Here is a 20714-nt window from a genome sequence, read left to right on the forward strand (position 1 = left end):
CCGGAAGTAGCGTGACGTCACAAGCGGTAGTGCTGCTCACAATTCCCCGTTGTTTACAATGGAGCGAGAGACATTAGGAGCGAGAAAGTGACGATTACCCCATTAATTTGAGCGAGGATGAAAGATTCGTGGATGAGGAACGTTAGAGTGACGGACTAGAATGCAGTTCAAGAGATATCTTTTTTCGCTCTGACCGTAACTTAGGTACAAGCTGGCTCATTGGAATCCACACTCTCTCCTTTTTCTATTGTGGATCACGGATTTGTATTTTAAACCACCTCGGATACTATATCCTCTTGAAAATGAGAGTGGAGAAGGCGAAATGGACATTAACAGTGACACACTTTGAACCCTGCGCTTTATACAATGTTGTGGCTAGTTCATGGCTTTTTAAGGGGTCACAAGCTTCAAATACGTTTAAGCCTTGTCATAGACCAATGTCTTAGAAAAATATATTGCTCTTGAATCAACACCAGTAGTTAATTCTATGATCGATGTTTGTTACAAAACTAAATGTGGGACATAAATAATAATGGAAGTATAAGTGTTTGCATATAGCATATTATTGGTACAAATGTTTAACCAACACGTGTACAGGGATATTTTACAACTGTTTGTCTATGTATTTACTGTCCCCTGAAGAGCAGGGAAACCTGCGAAACAGGCTTGTAGGGATGATATAGCCTCTGTGTTTTTTCCTGACCTAACGTATATTTATTGTGTATATGAAGGAATAAGCGGTAGAAAAATGGATGGATGGATGTATATATGAACAGTGTTTATGTTGTGTACAAAGTGTATTTATATAATGTTGTGTAAAGGAAATTTCACATTTCTATGAAGCTCAAGATCAGAGCCCGATGTCTCCTGGTTTTACTACATCTCGTATTTGAGATTGTTTATAGGGTTAGGCGAAATAAGAGCTCAACTTCAGCCTAAACCTTTTCGGTCCGTAAAATTGTCAATTTATGAATGGAAAATTGTTTGTTTATTTTGTTGACCACTGACCGAAGAAATAATAAACTAAACTTAACTCAACATGAGACAAATTAAATTGCTGAACTGGTCACGGTGGACCAATGAAATTGTTTACATTAAATCAAACACACTTTATGGACTCACCCTCGTCATGGGGAAGACGCAACGGAATACACGACGCAGCCCCGAAGTTGAATACGTTCGACCCGGCCACCGAAAAAGGAAACTGAACGGAACGGAAAATCCACCACCACTCTAACGGGCAACGAAAGGCAGGACCGCACTTTATGGTAGACTACTTACTGTATGTTGTGTTAGAGCAGTGGTTCTTAACCTTGTTGGAGGTACCGAACCCTTCTTTAGTGAAAAATGTTGTATTTTTTCAAATTCAAGACAAAGTTATATGTTTTTGGTAACACTTTAGTATGGGGAACATATTCTCAGTAACAAAGACTTAACTTAAAGTTATTTGGTTAGGGTTAGGGTTAGGGTTAGAGGGTTAGGGCCAGGGTTAGAGGGTTAGAGTTATAATAAGGCCATGCCGAATAAGGCATTAATAAGTACTTAATAATGACGGGTTAAGAGCCAATATGTTACTAATTTGCATGTTAATAAGCAACTAATTAATGGTGAATATGTTCCCCATACTAAAGTGTTACCATTTTACTGGTGCACAAAATGAACCGTGCATGAACATCACCTTGTTCAAACAACAAAACCAACACAGTGCATAAACTCACAACAAATTACACACCTGCAAATCAGTGTGACTTCTGCTGTTGCCGTATCCGTAATACGCCGATAGGGAGAAGTTTTTATTTACACGATGAGTCGGGTGTGTCTCGACCTCCGCCGAACCCCTGAGCCCGACTCACCGAACCCCTAGGGTTCGATCGAACCCAGGTTAAGAACCACTGTGTTAGAGGCACTGTCTTGTTAAATTTGTGAATGAACACAAGAGCATGTGCAAATATTTTATGTTCCAATGTTTACATCTGCGTCTTATACATTTGTGTGGCCAATATATGTACAAAATAAAATGTGGCCAAAAATGAGGTGGGTGGCGCTTATAATGAGGAGCACTCTATAGCCCGGAGATTACGCAGTGTTTCCCATAAACTGCCAAGATACCTGTGGCGGTGGGGGCGTGGTCACCATGACATCATCGAGTAATTTGCATAATTTACTACAATGATATGATTTTCTCTAAAAAGGCTCAAAAAATGTATACTTACTAATTAATAATAACAGTTTGGTTTTAAACGTCCATCCATCCATTTTACAATATAATTACAACACTTTATGTACATATTTATATACAGATTTGAACAATAAGTTATTCACTGAAATATATTTATTAATTGTGGTTCTTACAAAAAACACATCTTATAAAATATAAAAGCTAAAATGTCACTTAAAGCTCTGCCCCTTTAATTAGTGCATACTAAATAATTCAACTTTAGCCTACTACTAAAACCATATTATTTACCAGCAACATAAAGTGAAACAGAGGCAGAGGTGTCCTGCCACAGTCAGTAACAAATAAACAGAAAACAGTAGTGGTCAAATACAAATAAGGCAACACTTCTCTTTTGTAAAGTAAATCTGAACAGCCTATATGGGCATCTACATCAACTATATGATTTGCGTGAAAAGCTGGACAGGAATTTAAAAAAAAATAAAAATAAAAAATAAAAAAAAATAAAAAAATGTTTTATTTTTTTTATTTGTGGCGGACGTATTTCTTTCGTGGCGGACCGCCACAAATAAATGAATGTGTGGGAAACACTGTTACGGTAAACAGTTGTGTTCACACTCGGTATGAACATGCACCGCAGCATTGGATCCCGTTCCCCTCTATATGCAAATAAACCCGGCAGCAGGCACCGACACGTCCGTCTAGGAAATCCCAACCTCGAGAAAGAGAGTGTTGTGTTTGCAAAGCGGGCGCTGGGTAGAAGTTCCATTCTTCATCGCCTCCAGAAAGGAACAGCTGCTTTTTCTTTACACTGAACCCTTCTGCACGGCAAACAATAGGAGCATATGTGCGCCTTTCATTTAAAAGATGTTAATAAACAATGTCGGTGTCAAACTATACACCGCAAGAGGCACGGAAAAAATACTTTTCAATGTCTCGAAGTTCATTCGTAAGGCTCCGTGGATTGATGGAAGGAGTTTTAAATCCAAAGGAAAAGACAATTCGTGCCCCGACTGATATCCAGATGAAGGTTGCTATTGTTCTGGACTATCTTGCCAGTTGTGTGGAATACAGAGTTATTGTTACCGTATTTTTCGGACTATAAGGCGCACTTAATATCCTTAAATTTTTTCCAAAATCAACATTGTGCCTTATAACCTGGTGTGCCTAATGTATGGAATAATTCTGGTTGTAATCACCCACCTCAAAACTATTTTATTTGGTACATGGTGTAATGATAAGTGTGACCAGTAGATGGTAGTCACACATAAAAGATATGTGTAGACTGCAAGATGACGCCAGTAAACAACACCAAAACTTTAAACGTTCCATTGAGAATACAGAACATTACACACGGCGCTCAAAAATCTATGAAATAGTTTTAGTACGACTTTGGTAAGCTATGAAGCATTACGGCTACCATAGTCAGACGTACTGTGCTTCAACATACGGGTATTATTACGCCATCAGTGTGTGAATGTGTGTGTGAATGTGAAAATAGTGCGCTTTGAGTACCTTGAAGGTAGAAAAGCGCTATACAAGTATAACCCATTTACCATTTACCTTTATGGTGTGTGTGTATAAGGACACTTGTACCTCACACTATTTGACAAATGAGACTACTTCTGTCCTTGTAGTTTTGGCCTTAAAGAAACAGACCAAAACTGAAAGTAGTACTTGGCTGCAACCAGCAGAGGTGCTGTTGAGTCACCCTCAGTGTGTTTGCGGCGTCAACTAAATCCACAAAAACTGACTTTATGATTGGGCTGGGTGATTAATCGAAAAATTACGGAAACCAACATACAGAGCTTTTAACCAATAGAAAACTGCTGTGACGATTATTTACATTTTTTCCCACTTTTGCAGCTTTTACCCGAAATAAATGCCTTAACAGTGGTTTACAGTGGTAATGTCTATTTTCTATTTCCTGCTGGATCTACTCTCTATTTTATGCTGCTGCTGTCACATATACTGTATATACTGTAATATTGTACATGGTTATTGGTATATATTGTATATATGTTATAGACATAATATAATATATCTGTATATATATTATTATGTACACATTATGTATATATTTGTATATGTTAGATTTTTTTTTATCGCTATATTAGTCTATTTATACCTGCATTGTCCTTTCCATCCTTACACTTTCCATCATTGTAACTGAGCCACTGTGTTGAACAATTTCCCTTGTGGATCATTAAAGTTTGTCTAAGTCTAAGTCTAAGTTCTGACACACTTTGGGTACTATAAAGAATGACGCTGACCTAGAAGTAGAGAAGTAGTTGAAAGTGGAATAATCATGCATAACCAAAATTGAAGTAAAGGGTTCAATTAATCTGGATATGACCGCCCATCCCTACTTTGGGGCAACATGATTCTGCTCAACCCAACACTGAAACTGAAATAAGAACTCAGAACATTCTGACAAAACATACACTATACAGGTATGCTAAAAGTATTTAGCCACCTGCCTTGACTCACATATGAACATGAAGTGCAATCCTAATCCTAACCCATAGGGTTCAATATGATGTCGGTCCACCTTTTGCAGCTATTTCAGCTTCAACTCTTCTGGGAAAGGCTGTCCACAAGGTTGCGGAGTGTGTTTATAGGAATGTTCCACCATTCTTCCAAAAGCGCATTGGTGAGGTCACACACTGATGTTGGTCGAGATGGCCTGGCTCTCAGTCTCCGTTCTAATTCATCCCAAAGGTGTTCTATCGGGTTCAGGTCCGGACTCTACACAGGCCAGGCAACTTCATCCACACCAGACTCTGTCATCCATGTCTTTACGGCCCTTGCTTTGTGCACTGGTGCACAGTCATGTTGGAAGAGGAAGGGGCCCTGCTCCAAACTGTTCCCACAAGGTTGAGGGCATGGAATTGTCCAAAAATGTTTTGGTATCCTGGAGCAGTCACTGGAACTAACGGGCCAAGCCCAACTCCTGAAAACCTGGCAACCTCCAAACCCAGACTCGTCAAATACGTTTGGCAATATGGTTGTACCTTGGAAAAAGCTGTTTGGAGAAACACCGTGATGACCCCTGAATTCTGGGATCTGAAAGCATCCTCATCACCCCTTGAGTTTCCTACAGAAGACGCCCACTTGTGGCTGCAACAACACAACCCCAGACTCCCTTCCTTTTTCCATTCCGATGGACTGAAGTTGGCCTCCAACGGATTTCATCCCACTTTTTGCATGCACTAAGGCAGGGGTCGGCAACCCGCGGCTCCGGAGCCGCATGCGGCTCTTTGACCACTCTGATGCGGCTCAGCTGCATACTTGCCGACCCCCCGATTTTCCCAGGAGACTTGTGGATCTCAGTGCCTCTCTAAGAAAACTCCAATGGCAATTATAATCCTATTTTCACTCTAATTACTAAATAAAGGGCGTGCCCTAAATGCACTGCAGTAACTGTCCTCTATAGCATTTAAAAACAGCGTGCCAGCCCGGCCACATGTTGTATGTAGCTTTTACTTGCACATGTAGGAGACAGCAAAGCATACTTACTCATCAGCCACACAGCTTACACTGACAGTAGTGTAACACAACACAACCAATACCCAGAATCCCAGGCAGCCCTAACTCTTCCGGTCTAGATTATACACCCCCGCTACCACCAAACCCCCCCCCCCCCCCCCCACACACATCAACCCTCCCCCCCTCCGTGCGTCGGTTGAGCGGAAGAGTTAGGGCTGCATGGGATTCTGGGTATTTGTTGTGTTGTGTTTATGTTGTGTTACAGTGCAGATTTTCTCCAGAAATGTGTTTGTCATTCTTTTTTGGTGTGGGTTCAAAGTGTGGCGCATATTTGTAACGTAACAGTGTTAAAGTTGTTTTTGTACGGCTACCGTCAGTGTAAGCTGTGTGGCTGTTGAAGTAGTACGCCTTGCTGTCACTTACGTGAGCAAGCTGAAGCTGCATTCTACATGTGGTCGAGCAGGTACACTGTTTGGGCAGACTGTAGAGGGCGCCAAAAGCAGTACCATCACGCCCTGATATTCGGGAGTCTCCCGGAATTAATGAGAGGATTGGCAAGTATGACGCTATCAAACGCCATTCATTTAAAACTCGCGGGCCACACTAACATCAAATTTCCATATTAAGGTGCGTGCCGGTGCGTGTGTCTGAGACCCCTGGTTAACATAGCACAAAGCAATTTAAGCTTTGTATGCGGTGTTTTTCATTTTAAATTTAAAAAATTTTTTTGTGGCTCCCATTATTTTCTTTAATTTGTGAAACTTGCCAAAATGGCTCTTTGAGTGGTAAATGTTGCCGACCCCTGCACTAAGGTAATCAGAAAGGTTAACAAACGAACGAGATTTCTCTACAGAATCTCCTCTCTGGTCAACAAAAGCACCATGAGGATTCTGGCGGGAACTCTCGTTCAACCCTTTTTCGATTACGCATGCACCTCCTGGTACCCTAGCACCTCCAAGACCCTCAAATCTAAACTCCAAACATCTCAGAACAAGCTAGTCAGGTTACTTCTAGACCTCCACCCCAGATCCCACCTCACTCCTACCCACTTCTCTAAAGTGGGCTGGCTCAAGGTGGAGGACAGAGTTAAACAACTTGCACTGAGCCTAGTCTATAAAATCCGCTACACCTCCCTGATACCGAAGTACATGTCAAACTACTTCCTTAACGTAAATGACCGCCATAACCACAACACCAGGGGGAGCTCCACTAACCACGTTAAACCCAGATTCCGGACTAACAAAGGTCTTAACTCATTCTCTTTCTATGCCACATCAATGTGGAATGCGTTCCCAACAGGTGTAAAAGAAAGGGCATCTCTATCCTCCTTCTAAACCGCAATAAAAGTTCACCTCCAGGCAGTTACAACCCTAAACTAACACCCTCCCCAGATTGCTAATAATCAAATGTAAACAATCAAATGCAGATACTTTTTCTTATGCCTTCTGATCTCTCTCTCTCTCTCTCTCTCTCTCTCTCTCTCTCTCTCTCTCTCTCTCTCTCTCTCTCTCTCTCTCTATCTCTCTATGTCCACTACTTGCTGTCCATATCCTACCCCCCCCCCCCTCCACACCCCTGATTGTAAATAATGTAAATAATTCAATGTGATTATCTTGTGTGATGACGGTATTATGATGATAGTATACATCTGATAGTATATATCTGTATCATGAATCAATTTAAGTGGACCCCGACTTAAACAAGTTGAAAAACTTATTCGGGTGTTACCATTTAGTGGTCAATTGTACGGAATATGTACTTCACTGTGCAACCTACTAATAAAAGTCTCAATCAATCAATCACTGTTGATGTGTGCGGGTGTGTGAGACACCCGCTTATTGTCAGATGCCCGAGCCCCACTACGCAGCAGTTGCTATGGTACCCAGCCAGAGTTCTGTGTACACGGATTCTCATTGTAATTTCGATCTGCAGTGAAGCACCGACGGGAGTGCGCGAGTCCCCGCAAAATACACCGATCCACCTACACACACGCACACACACACACACAGTACAGATACACACGCTATGATGCAGGGAAAACTCAGAGCGTCCGCAGATGTACACATTCCACCCACATGAGGAGATACTCATTCACCTACACAAGAGTATTCACCACGTATTGTGCTCGCATTTCAATGCATCGAACCCACAAGGCAGACTTTGCCATCACACGGTGCACAAGTAGGTGATATGATATCTTCTTAAAAGTAAGCGCACCCGTCGAGTGGATCTAGCATAATATTGTGAGAGTCCAGTCCATAGTGGATCTAGCATAATATTGTGAGAGTCCAGTCCATAGTGGATCTAACATAATATTGTGAGAGTCCAGTCCATAGTGGATCTAACATAATATTGTGAGAGTCCAGTCCATAGTGGATCTAACATAATATTGTGAGAGTCCAGTCCATAGTGGATCTAACATAATAGTGTGAGAGTCCAGTCCATAGTGGATCTAACATAATATTGTGAGAGTCCAGTCCATAGTGGATCTAACATAATATTGTGAGAGTCCAGTCCATAGTGGATCTAACATACTAGTGAGAGAATCCAGTCCATAGTGGATCTAACATAATATTGTGAGAGTCCAGTCCATAGTGGATCTAACATAATATTGTGAGAGTCCAGTCCATAGTGGATCTAACATAATATTGTGAGAGTCCAGTCCATAGTGGATCTAACATACTAGTGAGAGAATCCAGTCCATAGTGGATCTAACATAATATTGTGAGAGTCCAGTCCATAGTGGATCTAACATAATAGTGTGAGAGTCCAGTCCATAGTTGATCTAACATAATAGTGTGAGAGTCCAGTCTATAGTGGATCTAACATAATAGTGTGAGAGTCCAGTCCATAGTGGATCTAGCATAATATTGTGAGAGTCCAGTCCGTAGTGGATCAAACATAATATTGTGAGAGTCCAGTCCATAGTGGATCTAACATAATATAGTGAGAGTCCAGTCCATAGTGGATCTAGCATAATAGTGTGAGAATCCAGTCCATAGTGGATCTAACATAATATTGTGAGAGTCCAGTCCATAGTGGATCTAACATAATATTGTGAGAGTCCAGTCCATAGTAGATCTAGCATAATATTGTGAGAGTCCAGTCCATAGTGGATCTGGCATAATAGTGTGAGAGTCCAGTCCATAGTGGCTCTAACAAAATATTGTGAGAGTCCAGTCCATAGTGGATCTAACATAATATAGTGAGAGTCCAGTCCATAGTGGATCTAGCATAATATTGTGAGAGTCCAGTCCATAGTGGATCTAGCATAATAGTGTGAGAATCCAGTCCATAGTGGATCTAACATAATATTGTGAGAGTCCAGTCCATAGTGGATCTAACATAATATTGTGAGAGTCCAGTCCATAGTAGATCTAGCATAATATTGTGAGAGTCCAGTCCATAGTGGATCTGGCATAATAGTGTGAGAGTCCAGTCCATAGTGGCTCTAACAAAATATTGTGAGAGTCCAGTCCATAGTGGATCTAACATAATACTGTGAGAGTCCAGTCCATAGTGGATCTAACATAATACTGTGAGAGTCCAGTCCATAGTGGATCTAACATAATATTGTGAGAGTCCAGTCCATAGTGGATCTAACATAATATTGTGAGAGTCCAGTCCATAGTGGATCTAACATAATATTGTGAGAGTCCAGTCCATAGTGGATCTAACATAATATTGTGAGAGTCCAGTCCATAGTGGATCTAACATAATAGTGTGAGAGTCCAGTGCATTAAAAAAATAAAAATAAAAATATAATAAAAAATAAAAATAAAAACTAGAACAGCCAAATAGCTAGAACTAGTATGCATATATCTAAAAAAAAAAAAGGCTTTTTTAAAAAGAAGGGTTTTTAAAGCCTTTTTTAAAAGCATCCACAGTCTGTGGTAACCTCAGGTGGTCAGGGAGAGCGTTCCACAGACTGGGATTGTTCATAGCTTTGTCCTCTGAGGTTGGATGAGGTTAGCTTGGCCGGAGCGGAGGTGTCGTGTGGAGGATTTGAGGGTGAGTAGATTAGGAATGGGATGGCACTTCAAGTTCATGTGAGTCAAGGCAGATGGCCAAACACTTTTGGCAATGTAGTGTATATGCAACATCGCTGATTATGCAAATTGGATGATTACCTAATAATGACCACACTCCTAGCCACGCCCCCACTGCCACAAGTTATATTGGCAAGCCGGGGGTTTCTTCATGCCGATTCGTCTTTGCTCTTTTTAAATACATTGATGCATACCGGCTCTCAGATGCGGGTGGGAGTAGGAGGAGATGAAAGTGTGAGACCATGCCAGTAGGCGCAAAAGAGAGAAGCTCATTTTGTAAGTTGACAGCTCCCTATAGGATTCTTCATCTTGCACCATGAAAGGCCCAGAGTACGTCTCGGTTTCCCCCCGCTGGCCTCGCCAAGCATGAAGGAAATTGTCACATTCATGGAAAGTTGAAGAGTGACAGCTCCCAGATGTAAATTTAGACTTTTCTCCGGATCTACTATCGCACTATGTCAGGAGTGTCCAAACTTTTCCCACTGAGGGCCGCACACTGAAATATCAAAGCAAGCCGGGGCCATTTTGATATTTTTTATTTTAAAAAACAATATGTATAAAAAATATATACCGTAATTTCCGGACTATAAGCCGCTACTTTTCCCCCTCGTTCTGGTCCCTGCGGCTTATACAAGGGTGCGGCTTATTTACGACCTGTTCTTCTCCGACACCGACGAAGAGGATTTCGGTGGTTTTAGTACGCAGGAGGAAGACGATGACACAATGATTAAAGACTGACTTTTCATATACCGGTAGGCTGGTTATTTTGATAACGTACAGGCGAGCACTTTGCATTACTTTGCACCGTTGTATTATTTGTACTCTGCACGAATGCTGTTCGCCATGTCAAAGATGTGAAAGTTTGATTGAATGATTGAAAGATTTATTGTTAATAAATGGGACGCTTTGCGTTCCCAAACAGTCATCTCTGTCCCGACAATCCCCTCCGTGGTAGCAGGAACCCCTATATACTACGCTAATTACACATCAAAACCCTGCGGCTTATAGTCGGGTGCGGCTTATATATGGAGCAATCTGTATTTTCCCCTAAATTTAGCTGGTGCGGCTTATAGTCGGGTGCGGCTTATAGTCCGGAAATTACGGTACATTTAGGCCTCCACTCAGGCTTGATCCTGGGGACCCCAAAGGGTTTAGGTAAAAAAAAATATAAAAAATATGTCATTATTTATTATTATTATTATTATTATTATTATTATTATTATTCAAGGTCTAAATCTCCAGATCAACATTAGGTCTATCTGTGGTCTTAGGTCTATAAAGTGTTTTTTCAAGATTTAAGTTGTATGCTCTTTTTGTCAAAGAAAACCCATTTTTTTAATGGAAAAAACACAAAATATGCAATATTTTCCCCCAATAACATTTTTAAAGTGGAATATTTGCGATTATATAATAATTGGAGTTCATAGTCATAACAACATTAATTCATTATTATTTTTGAGCAACTTAAATAGACACTTTAAAAAAAAAAAAAAGTCCCACTAAAATTATTGGGGATCCAAAAGGGTCCTGCTCAGTAAAGTATTAAAAAATAAATCATACTTTTTTTTTACTTTTAACTAGGGATGTCCGATATTATCGGCCGATATATGCGTTAAAATGTAATATCGGAAATTATCGGTATCGGTTTTTTTATTATCGGTATCGGTTTTTTTTGTTTGTTTGTTTGTTTGTTTTTTATTAAATCAACATAAAATACACAAGATACACTTACAATTAGTGCACCAACCCAAAAAACCTCCCTCCCCCATTCACACTCATTCACACAAAAGGGTTGTTTCTTTCTGTTATTAATATTCTGGTTCCTACATTATATATCAATATATATCAATAGTCTGCAAGGGATACAGTCCGTAAGCACACATGATTGTGCGTGCTGCTGGTCCACTAATAATACTAACCTTTAACAGTTAATTTTACTAATTTTCATTCATTACTAGTTTCTATGTAACTGTTTTTATATTGTTGTACTTTCTTTTTTATTCAAGAAAATGTTTTTAATGTATTTATCTTATTTTACTAATTTTTAAAAAAAAGTACCTTATCTTCACCATACCTGGTTGTCCAAATTAGGCATAATAACGTGTTAATTCCACGACTGCATATATCGCTTGATATCGGTATCGGTAATTAAAGAGTTGGACAATTTCGGAATATCGGATATCGGCAAAAAGCCATTATCGGACATCCCTACTTTTAACACAATAGTCTCAAGATCAACTTCAGATCTATCCGTCAATTATAACTTTTGTTGTTGTTTATTGTTTTTTGTTTGTTCGTTTTAGGCCCTTCTTTAAACAAAACAGCTTACTTTTTTTATATGGCAGAAACACAATATTTTCCCCAAAAAATATTCCAAAGTGGAATATTTAATGTGACGTAATTGGAGCTTTGAATAGGTCAATAATTCATAATGACATTGATTTTGATTCGTTATTATTTTTTAAAGAAAGAAACAGCCTGCATGGCAGCTTTGTGTTATTAGAGTAAACATTGCAACATGTTCTTGTTACATTTCACCTGTTTGCTCTTTTACACCACTTTTTATGTTTTTTATTTTTTGAATCGTATTTTTAGAATGTGCCGCGGGACCGTTAAAAAAATGACCTGCGGGCCGCAAATGGCCCCCGGGCCGCACTTTGGACACCCCTGCACTGTGTGGACGCTCTTCCTATATAAACTACGGCGCATGCTTCAAGTGCACAACATAGGTGAGACGCCATTAAATGCGCCCACACTTACTTGCAGAGAAAAATCCGACAAATGTTCACTGCACACCGTCAGCTCTGTACGTGTCCTCGGACTCGTCGGTTCAGCTGGCAAGCGTGCGCGGCGACTTGCATAATATGACAACAGCATGCCACATAATTGCAGTCGGACTGCCTCGGCCAACTGTGCATGCGAGTTTCAGCCAGAATTGAATGTCAATTAGCCTTGCCGCAAATCAAATCACCGCCGCAAACGGCGTCGGGTGTGTGGTGGCGAGCAGCAGGTGGGTTCAAATGCTAAACGCGTAAGTGGTTGCCGCTGTACTTTAGGCCAGGGTTTTTCAACCACTGCGCCGCGGCACACTAGTGTGCCGTGAGATACAGTCTGGTGTGCCGTGGGAGATTATCAAATTTCACCTATTTGGGTTAAAAATAATAATAATAATAATAATAATAATAATTAGAGATATCCGATAATATCGGCCGATAAATGCTTTAAAATGTAATATTGGGAATTATCTGTATCGTCTTTTTGTTGTTGTTTTTTAAAATTAAATCAACATAAAAAACACAAGATACACTTACAATTAGTGCACCAACCCAAAAAACCTCCCTCCCCCATTTACACTCATTCACACAAAATGGTTGTTTCTTTCTGTTATTAATATTCTGGTTCCTACATTATATATCAATATATATCAATACAGTCTGCAAGGGATACAGTCCGTAAGCACACATGATTGTGCGTGCTGCTGGTCCACTAATAGTACTAACCTTTAACAGTTAATTTTACTCATTTTCATTAATTACTAGTTTCTATGTAACTGTTTTTATATTGTTTTACTTTCTTTTTTTATTCAAGAAAATGTTTTTAACTTATTTATCTTATTTTATTTTATTTTTATTTTTTCAAAAAGGACCTTATCTTCACCATACCTGGTTGTCCAAATTAGGCATAATAATGTGTTAATTCCACGACTGTATACATCGGTATCGATTGATATCGGTATCGGTTGATATCGGTATCGGTTGATATCGGTATCAGTAATTAAAGAGTTGGACAATATTGGAATATCGGCAAAAAGTCATTATCGGACATCCCTAATAATAATGATAGATTTTATTTGTAAAAAGCACTTTACATTGAGTAAACAACCTCAAAGTGCTACAGTGTATTACAATAAATTAAAATAAAAAGATAATAAAAATTAAAAATAATAAAAACTCGAACAGCCTAATAGCTAGAACTAGTATGCATATATCTAAAAAAAAGGCTTTTTTAAAAAGAAGGGTTTTTAAGCTTTTTTTAAAAGCGTCCACAGTCTGTGGTGCCCTCAGGTGGTCAGGGAGAACGTTCCACAGACTGGGAGCAGCGGAGCATTGTTCGTAGCTTTGTCCTCGGACGTTGGAGGAGGTTAGCCTGTCCGGAGCGGAGGTGTCGTGTGGAGGATTTGGGGGTGAGCAGTTCTTTGAGGTAGAGGGGGGGCATTTCCATGGAGGCATTGGTGGGTTAGTAGGGAGACTTTGTATTCAATCCTGAGTGGGACAGGAAGCCAGTGAAGGGATTTGAGAATATTTTTTGCAAACCAGTAATTATAGTCTGCAAATGATGTGTTGTTGTTGAGTGTCTAGAGCTCGGCAGAGTAACCGTGTAATACTCGGCTATCAGTAGGTGGCAGCCGGTAGCTAATTGCTTTGTAGATGTCGGAAACAGCGGGAGGCAGTGTGCAGGTAAAAAGGTGTCTAATGCTTAAACCAAAAATAACCAAAAGGTGAGTGCCCCTAAGAAAAGGCTTTGAAGCTTAGGGAAGGCTATGCAGAACGAAACTCAAACTGAACTGGCTGCAAAGTAAACAAAAACAGAATTCTGGACGACAGCAAAGACTTACTGTGGAGCAAAGACGGCGTCCACAATGTACATCCGAACATGACATGACAATCAACAATGTCCCCACAAAGAAGGATAAAAACAACGGAAATATTCTTGATTGCTAAAACAAAGTAGATGCGGGAAATATCGCTCAAAGGAAGACATGAAACTTGCCTCGTTTAATTAACAGTAGTCAAAGCTCACGTTTCGCACGAACTGTTTAGGTGTTGCACAGCGTGTTTACGTCACAGACCATACGCCCCCCTGCACAGTACAACACCGCTCTTTTAAATACGCTTGAGTTTAGTCAACTTTTTCGCCGACATAACTCGCAATGGCAGACGCCGCAGAACACTAATGGAGTATTGGTGCATCCAAAACAGCAGCAGGCGGCTGTGGCCTGCAGGCCGGTTATAATACTAATCAAATATCATCCCGGGGGCCCATAGATAATTCATTCGCGGGCCAGATCCGACCAGCGGGCCTTGACTTTGACCAGAAATGCAAGTGCCGTTCCGTCTTCTAGTCGTCCACAGCCTTTATACTCCTACGGATTCTCCATTCATCACTCCAAGCAACGTTTGTGAGTTTTAAAATATAACTAAAACAACTATTACTTAGTAAACCGTCCCATGATGTCCGCAGGGTGTGGTTGCATGCATATTTGTACGCGCTATCATAAAGTAATGAAGCCAACGTCGCTAGCATTAGCTAATATGCTAACACGTTTACGAGTGTCTTTGTTAGGATTCTTAACTTACAATGGCATTCATTTTTGTATTGTTTCAGTTTCGTAATTCACTTGTTGAGTCTGCTTAACTGAGTGGCTGAGTGGGTCCATGAAGATGACTTCTGTTTTGTTTGATCAGCCGTTTTACTGCCGTGTTACAGAAACCGTTTGGAGACAATCAAGGTATGTAAATAAAGATTTACAAAATATTTCTGTGTAAATAACTAATTTCACAACATATCTGTGGTGTGGCTAATATGTGGAGAAAAAAATATATACTTAAATTCAGTGGGTGCAGCTTACTGTACATTCTGGTGCGTTCTATAGTCTTGAAAATACGGTATACCAGATTGATTAAAGTTATACACGACTATTGTATTCACACCTGATAAACAAAGCAAACCGTGTCCAAGGGGGTCAATTCTGGTGCGCTCTATAGTCTTGAAAATACGGTACACCAGATTGATTAAAGTTGTACACAACTATTGTATTCACACCTGATAAACAAAGCAAACCGTGTCCAAGGGGGTCAATTCTGGTGCGCTCTATAGTCTTGAAAATACGGTACACCAGATTGATTAAAGTTGTACACAACTATTGTATTCACACCTGATAAACAAAGCAAACCGTGTCCAAGGGGGTCAATTCTGGTGCGTTCTATAGTCTTGAAAATACGGTATACCAGATTGATTAAAGTTATACACGACTATTGTATTCACACCTGATAAACAAAGCAAACCGTGTCCAAGGGGGTCAATTCTGGTGCGCTCTATAGTCTTGAAAATACGGTATACCAGATTTATTAAAGTTATACACGACTATTGTATTCACACCTGATAAACAAAGCAAACCGTGTCCAAGGGGGTCAATTCTGGTGCGTTCTATAGTCTTGAAAATACGGTATACCAGATTGATTAAAGTTATACACGACTATTGTATTCACACCTGATAAGCAAAGCAAACCGTGTCCAAGGGGATCAATTCTGGTGCGTTCTATAGTCTTGAAAATACGGTATACCAGATTGATTAAAGTTGTACACAACTATTGTATTCACACCTGATAAACAAAGCAAACCGTGTCCAAGGGGGTCAATTCTGGTGCGTTCTATAGTCTTGAAAATACGGTATACCAGATTGATTAATGTTGTACACGACTATTGTATTCACACCTGATAAACAAAGCAAACCGTGTCCAAGGGGGTCAATTCTGGTGCGCTCTATAGTCTTGAAAATACGGTATACCAGATTGATTAAAGTTATACACGACTATTGTATTCACATTGATAAACAAAGCAAACCGTGTCCAAGGGGGTCAATTCTGGTGCGTTCTATAGTCTTGAAAATACGGTATACCAGATTGATTAAAGTTATACACGACTATTGTATTCACACCTGATAAACAAAGCAAACCGTGTCCAAGGGGGTCAATTCTGGTGCGTTCTATAGTCTTGAAAATACGGTATACCAGCTTGATTAAAGTTGTACTCAACTATTGTATTCACACCTGATAAACAAAGCAAACCGTGTCCAAGGGGGTCAATTCTGGTGCGTTCTATAGTCTTGAAAATACGGTATACCAGATTGAGTAAAGTTATACACGACTATTGTATTCACACCAGATAAGCAAAGCAAACCGTTTCCAAGGGGGTCAATTCTGGTGCGTTCTATAGTCTTGAAAATATAGTATACCAGATTGATTAAAGTTGTACACGACTATTGTATTCACACCTGATAAACAAAGCAAACCGTGTCCAAGGGGGTCAATTCTGGTGCGTTCTATAGTCTTGAAAATACAGTATACCAGATTTATTAAAGTTATACACGACTATTGTATTCACACCTGATAAACAAAACAAACCGTGTCCAAGGGGGTCAATTCTGGTGTGTTCTATAGTCTTGAAAATACGGTATACCAGATTGATTAAAGTTGTACACAACTATTGTATTCACACCTGATAAACAAAGCAAACCGTGTCCAAGGGGATCAATTCTGGTGCGCTCTATAGTCTTGAAAATACGGTATACCAGATTGAGTAAAGTTATACACGACTATTGTATTCACACCTGATAAACAAAGCAAACCGTGTCCAAGGGGATCAATTCTGGTGCGTTCTACCGTCTTGAAAATATGGTATACCAGATTGATTAATGTTGTACACGACTATTGTATTCACACCTGATAAACAAAGCAAACCGTGTCCAAGGGGGTCAATTCTGGTGCGCTCTATAGTCTTGAAAATACGGTATACCAGATTGATTAAAGTTGTACACGACATCATAGTTGATTTGCATGTTCAGCGTTAAATTCTCCCCGTGGGCTAACGTCGCTCGACTCATTTAGAGCCAACTTGTGAGTGAAAAGTAAGCTTGTCCAAGGAAAAGACCAAAGTGCTGCACTTCACTCATTGCTCTTGGAGTTCAGCTTTAAAAAAAAAAAGAAATCAAACACCTACCAGAACTCTGCCGGTGAGCGTCTGAGCAGAGATCATGACACCGGCCCAGTCTTTGACCGAAGTCATCCATCCCACCTCGCTGATCGGGACCTCCTCCTTTTCATCAGGATTCTTTAGTGCCTTGTCTGCTGCCTGGTTGTTGGCAGGGTTGTTCACTTTCTGAGCCTCCTGCAAAACAAACACAGGTCTGTTAAGGATCACCGTGCATTTTCAACGCAAGAGAATCATGAATCTAATTTGACAGGAAATTTCAAGCAAATTATCGTTCTCAAAAAAATCGATTTTCTACAAAAATCCCTAATGAGGAGTGTGTTGGGAAACATGCGTGTACATTTGTGTAAATTGCAAGAGTGCCGTGTGGAAAGCATATTCTGGCCTGTGTGACCTTGTCCGCATTGACTCACTGAAGGTATCTCTTCTCCCATCTTGTTGCTCATTTAACAATACACCTTCGTTCCCAGTGTGGGCACTTTCCACTGAGTTGCGTCATATGCTCTCACCCCCCTCCAAACTGAGCCTACTCCCTCCTTTCCACCTTGTATTCAGCGTATAAAGAATTACGCATCTCTCTTCTTCTTACGTACTCCTTACATCAGTGTTTCCCACACATTCAATTATTTGTGGCGGCCCGCCACGAAAAAATTACGTCCGCCACAAATAGATTTTTTTATTTTTTTAAGTCCTGTCCAGCTTCTCAGGCAAATCATATAGTTGATGTAGATGCCCATATAGGCTGTTCAGATTTACTTTACAAAAGAGAAGTGTAGGATACTTTTCTTGTTGCCTTATTTGTATTTGACCACTACTGTTTTCTGTTTATTTGTTACTGACTGTGGCAGGACACCTCTGCCTCTGTTTCACTTTATGTTGCTGGTAAATAATATGGTTGTAGTAGTAGGCTAAAGTTAAATGATTTAGTATGCACTAATTAAAGGGGCAGAGCTTTAAGAGACATTTTAGCTTTTATATTTTATAAAATATATTTTTTGTAAGAACCACAATTAATAAATATATTTCAGTGAATATTGTTGAAATCTGTATGTAAATATGTACATAAAGTGCTGTAATTATATTGTAAAATGGATGGATGGATGGACGTTTAAAACAAAACTGTTATTATTAATTAGTAAGTATACATTTTTTGAGCCTTTTTAGAGAAAATCATATCATTGTAGTAAATTATGCAAATTACTCGAAGATGTCATGGTGACCACGCCCATAGCCACGCCCCCACCGCCACAGGTATCTTGGCAGTTTATGGGAAACACTGTACATACTTTGCTATTTTGCGATGCTCGAGCTTCTCAAGTCAATCTAAGAAAAACTATTTTGTTTGACTACTTTATTAAAACAATTTCCACTACAAGCATGACTTAGTTTTTCTATTTTAACACGATGACCTACGCCAGTCAGAGATCATCGTATTTTTGACTATACGACTTTTGTTATTAACTTCTGGTTTTTAAGGACCAAATGCAAAAATGCTCATCAAAAGATTTTAAACAGAACATGACAGAAAAGCTTTGGTTTTCTTAAGCAACTACTGCAAACAATCTAGTCAGAGATCCTCTATATAACATGAGACCTTGGCTGGTTTTAAAGAACCTCCTACTAACCAACACTCATCATCATCCACCATATGATAGGAATGTATTACTGTTGTTAAGGCCTACAAACCAACGCTAGTCTAAGATCCTTTATAAAACAGGAGTGCCTTGCTGTTTTAAGAACACTTGTCAAAGATCTTCAATCTGACAACAGCAACTTGTTGTTTTTAAGGCCCTACTGCAAAAAAAATGCTCATCAAAGGTAATCTGTGTAACACGAGTCCATTAAATGCCAAAATGCTATTCAAATATCCTCTATATAACAGAATTGCTTTGCTGTTTTTGATGAACTTCTGTAAAACTACCAGTTAAAGATCCTCTATCTAACAGGAGCACCCTGTTCTATCCATATGATAGGAGTATTATTATGTTATTAAGGACAGACTAAAAGTCAAAGATCCTCGATATGACAGGAGCATTCTGCTGTTTTTAAAAGACCAAGTACAAGCCATTGCTAGACCAAGATCCAGTATAAAGTATTACAGGAGTGAGCTATATGGCATAAATGCTCTGCTGTTTTCAAATAAATATTGGAAGAAAAAAAATGCTAGTCAGAGATCCTCTGTATGACAGGAGACCCCTGCTGTTTCTAAGGACCGACTACAAACCAACACTAGTCAAAGACCCTATAGTGCTCTGCTGTTTTTATATCTTCAATCTGGTGTTGTTTTTAAGGCCCTACCGCAAAAAAATGCTCATCAAAGATCATTGGTTCAACATATGAACCAGCTATATTTACGAACCAACTGTCCAAAATGCTATTCAAAGATCCTTTATATGACAGGATCACGTTGCTGTTTCTGATGATCTTAAGCAAAAATAGCAGTTAAAGATCCTCTATCGGAGAGGAGCACACTGCTGGGGTTTTTTTCAGGAAAAATCCCCCAAACGATAGGAATGTTCGACTTTTGTAAAGGACAGACTGCAGGTCAAAGATCCTCAATAAGCCACTGTGACACCATTGATCATTTATTAAATGTTTTTATTAAATTTGTTATAAATGGCTGTGATGATAATGTAAATGAGGGATTTCTAATCACTTCTATGTTAGAATTCGTATTAATATTGTATTAATACTTGATACTGTTGTTGATATTATTCATTTTTGTTTGACTACTTTTGGATTGTTTTGTGTCTTGTTTGTGTGTTCTGTCAATTGCTCTGTTGATTGCTATTCTGAATGTTGCTGGGTTTGGAATTGGAATTGTATTTGTATTTTTATGGTATTATTGTGTATTATTTTGTTGGACTGATTAATAAAAAAATTTAAAAACAGATCCTCGACATGACAGGAGGTGTCTGCTGTTTTTAAAGGACCTATTACAAACCAATGCTAGTCGAAGATCCTTTATACAGTATGATAGGAGTGCACGGCTGTTTTTTTAGGACCGACTGCAAACAAAAATCCCGAAGATCCTCAAAATGTCAGAAGGAGCTTTGTTGTTCCGATGGACCTACTGCAAAATGGCAAGTCAAAGATCCTCTAAATGACAGGAGGTGTCTGCTGTTTTTAAATGACCTATTACAAAACCAATGCTAGTCGAAGATCCTTTATACAGTATGATGGGAGAGCACAACTGTTTTTTTAAGACCGACTGCAAAATAAAAATTCCG

At 39.5% G+C, this 20714-nt stretch overlaps 1 protein-coding gene across 1 annotated transcript in view; it reads right to left on the reverse strand.

Moving 5' to 3' along the window:
• LOC133657088 (calcium-activated potassium channel subunit alpha-1a-like) overlaps positions 1-20714 on the reverse strand; it is a 626717-nt gene that overhangs the window by 470533 nt on the left and 135470 nt on the right. The window contains 1 exon segment of the mRNA XM_062058010.1: positions 17494-17661. Coding sequence (XP_061913994.1) covers positions 17494-17661 — 168 coding nt within the window.

The sequence above is a fragment of the Entelurus aequoreus genome, linkage group LG09 (genome assembly GCF_033978785.1).
Source record: "Entelurus aequoreus isolate RoL-2023_Sb linkage group LG09, RoL_Eaeq_v1.1, whole genome shotgun sequence".
Classification (NCBI taxonomy): domain Eukaryota; kingdom Metazoa; phylum Chordata; class Actinopteri; order Syngnathiformes; family Syngnathidae; genus Entelurus; species Entelurus aequoreus.